Genomic DNA, 2369 nt, shown 5'->3' on the forward strand with positions numbered 1-2369 from the left:
CCTAAAAGAAAATAGGCCTACCAGACACACCGTTGGTCTGTTGGCTGGTCAGGTTGGAGTAATGTGGATGGGAAAGATTTGTATCTTGTTTCATTGTTTATCATGTAAAAAGTATTATTCCCACTTGGCATCACAGTATGAAATATAATTGATATTGCTCGTATTTTCTCGGCCTAGACAGTGTCTTATTGAAGCCTAAAGAAATATTATTGTCCTGTGTTTTGTTTATTTCTCACGTATCGCTGAACATTCGCTTGCAGTTCATTGATGGTGACGGTGTGTCTGAGCTCATGTTGCCGACCTGAGAGTACTCGTCCTCCGGGCTGTGTGGCAGCCCCGGCGGCGTCATCCTCTTCTCCTTCTGCCTGCGGTTGCAGAACCAGACCCGGACCACCTCCTTCTCCAGCTGCAGACTGTCCGCCAGAGAGGTGATCTCCTGGCCAGCGGGTTTGGGGCTTTTAAGGAAGTGGCTCTCCAAAGCTCCTTTGACGCTCACCTCGATGGACGTGCGCTTTTTCCTCTTCCTGCCCTGCGCCGCGATCTTATCGATGCTGGTGGGGCTACCGGTGGTCGAGTCGGCCTCTTCCAGCCATTTGTTGAGCAGCGGCTTCAGCTTGCACATGTTCTTGAAACTCAGCTGCAGCGCCTCGAACCTGCATATCGTGGTCTGTGAGAAGACGTTACCGTAAAGGGTGCCCAGTGCCAAGCCCACATCCGCTTGCGTAAAGCCCAGTTTGATCCGGCGCTGTTTGAACTGCTTGGCGAAGTGCTCCAGGTCGTCCGAGGTCGGCGTGTCCTCGTCGGACTGCGGGTCGTGGCTCACCCCGCCGTGGTGCTGCTGGTGATGCGGATGCTGGTGGTGGTGATGGTGATGATGATGACTGCCCTGGTCGAGATCAGGGGAGTCCACCCTCACCATCCCCGGGTGCATTAGGCTCCCCGGTGAGCTGAGCATCCCGTTAACCGTGAATCCCCCGGACTGGGAGTAGATCAGCGACTGTTGCTGCTGCTGCCCTTCGGAAATGGAGGCTATATGCGCGGCTGAGGTGCCACCCCAGGCTCCTGGTTGTGCCTGGTGGGAGCCCAGATGCAGAGACCTGTGGTGTAGAGCGGAGCCTGAGTGCAGATCCTCCCTGCCGGAGTTTCTCTTCACGTCCTGCGGCTGATGGCTGCCCGTCATCCCCACGGGGCTGGAGGACCAGGGAGAGCCGGCCTCGGCAGCTGCCACTGCGGCTGCTGCCGCGGCGGCGTGAGGCAGGGATGTCATCCACTGGTGGGCATGGCTTAACATGTGTCCCCCGTTGCTCGTCGCCATAGCGCCCTGCATAAAGTCACTCTGCACCATCTTCACCGAGGGGTCCAGTCTGTATCCACCAGACACCGAGGTGACTGCGGTGCTGCCCGGCTGCATGCCACCGACGCCCCGGTCTGAGTGCACGATGGAGCCGGTGGATAGGGTCCTATTGCTGGCCAGGTATGGACTAGAGGTGGCTGTGGCCATTCCCCAAACCATAAAGCCTGTGAGTTATCTCCCTTTTCCCTCGTTGGATCAGCTTCTCTTCTCAAACAGAATGCTCTAATCCAAGAATAAAGAAATCAATACTATGAGAAAGCGTGGTGAATGTTGCTTTATACTATATACCATCAAATGGAGATACAAATAATTCAAACTAATCCATCAAAAATATTCACAAAAATGCAAATGAAAGTTCATGTTTTGTTTATCAATTAATGGAATAAAACGGTATTTACGTTGCACCAGTAAAAAGGCTGCGGTTGGTGCATAAATAATCTTTACGCATTCAGTTTAGATAGTTTTTTGTGTGAATATATTAATTTAAAAAATGAAAAGTTTTTTGCGTCCTGTAAAGTTCTACTGGACGTATAGATTTAGTAATCTCCCACAAAAGGACGCTCTCTTCTAGGATCCTTGTCGAAGGAGGCTTGTTGGAGAAGGACCATTTATTGTCTCTTTGTAAACACTCCTGTGGCTCCTCGGCTGCTTTTCTGAAGTATTTGAAGCTGCACAATTCCAAATGATACAACGGTCTACATAAATGCTTGTATCTATTTTCTTTCTTCACTCTTTTTCTCCTTCCATCTGACACTTCTATCCGTTCCTCCCTGGAAGCGCGTGGACACGCGAGTGTTTACCCTGTGCCAAGCGTGCGCACGCCGTTCCCATCTTCCACCAATTACCAGCGGAAGTGGAGAGCAGGACTCCCGCTGATTGGACGATACCCAGAGAGAGGGATTGGCAGGTCTCGAGAGTTCGGTGCACTGCCTCCGGTGCGCAAGGCAAGGTTCCCTTCTCTGAAAAAACAACAACATATGCATTGATTAGATACTCATAACAATAACAGACTGAT

At 51.4% G+C, this 2369-nt stretch overlaps 1 protein-coding gene across 1 annotated transcript; it reads right to left on the reverse strand.

Annotated features, from left to right (window-relative positions):
• Window positions 1-232: 232 nt before the first annotated feature.
• LOC311129523 (POU domain, class 3, transcription factor 3-B-like) lies at window positions 233-1513 on the reverse strand (the record flags this gene model as incomplete). Its single annotated transcript, XM_084161817.1, has 1 exon — window positions 233-1513. The coding sequence occupies one exon, from the start codon at window positions 1511-1513 to the stop codon at window positions 233-235; it is 1281 nt and encodes a 426-aa protein (XP_084017943.1).
• Window positions 1514-2369: the final 856 nt, after the last annotated feature.

Source organism: Coregonus lavaretus (genome assembly GCF_964263955.1).
Source record: "Coregonus lavaretus genome assembly, chromosome: 5".
In the NCBI taxonomy this organism is placed as follows: Eukaryota; Metazoa; Chordata; class Actinopteri; order Salmoniformes; family Salmonidae; genus Coregonus; species Coregonus lavaretus.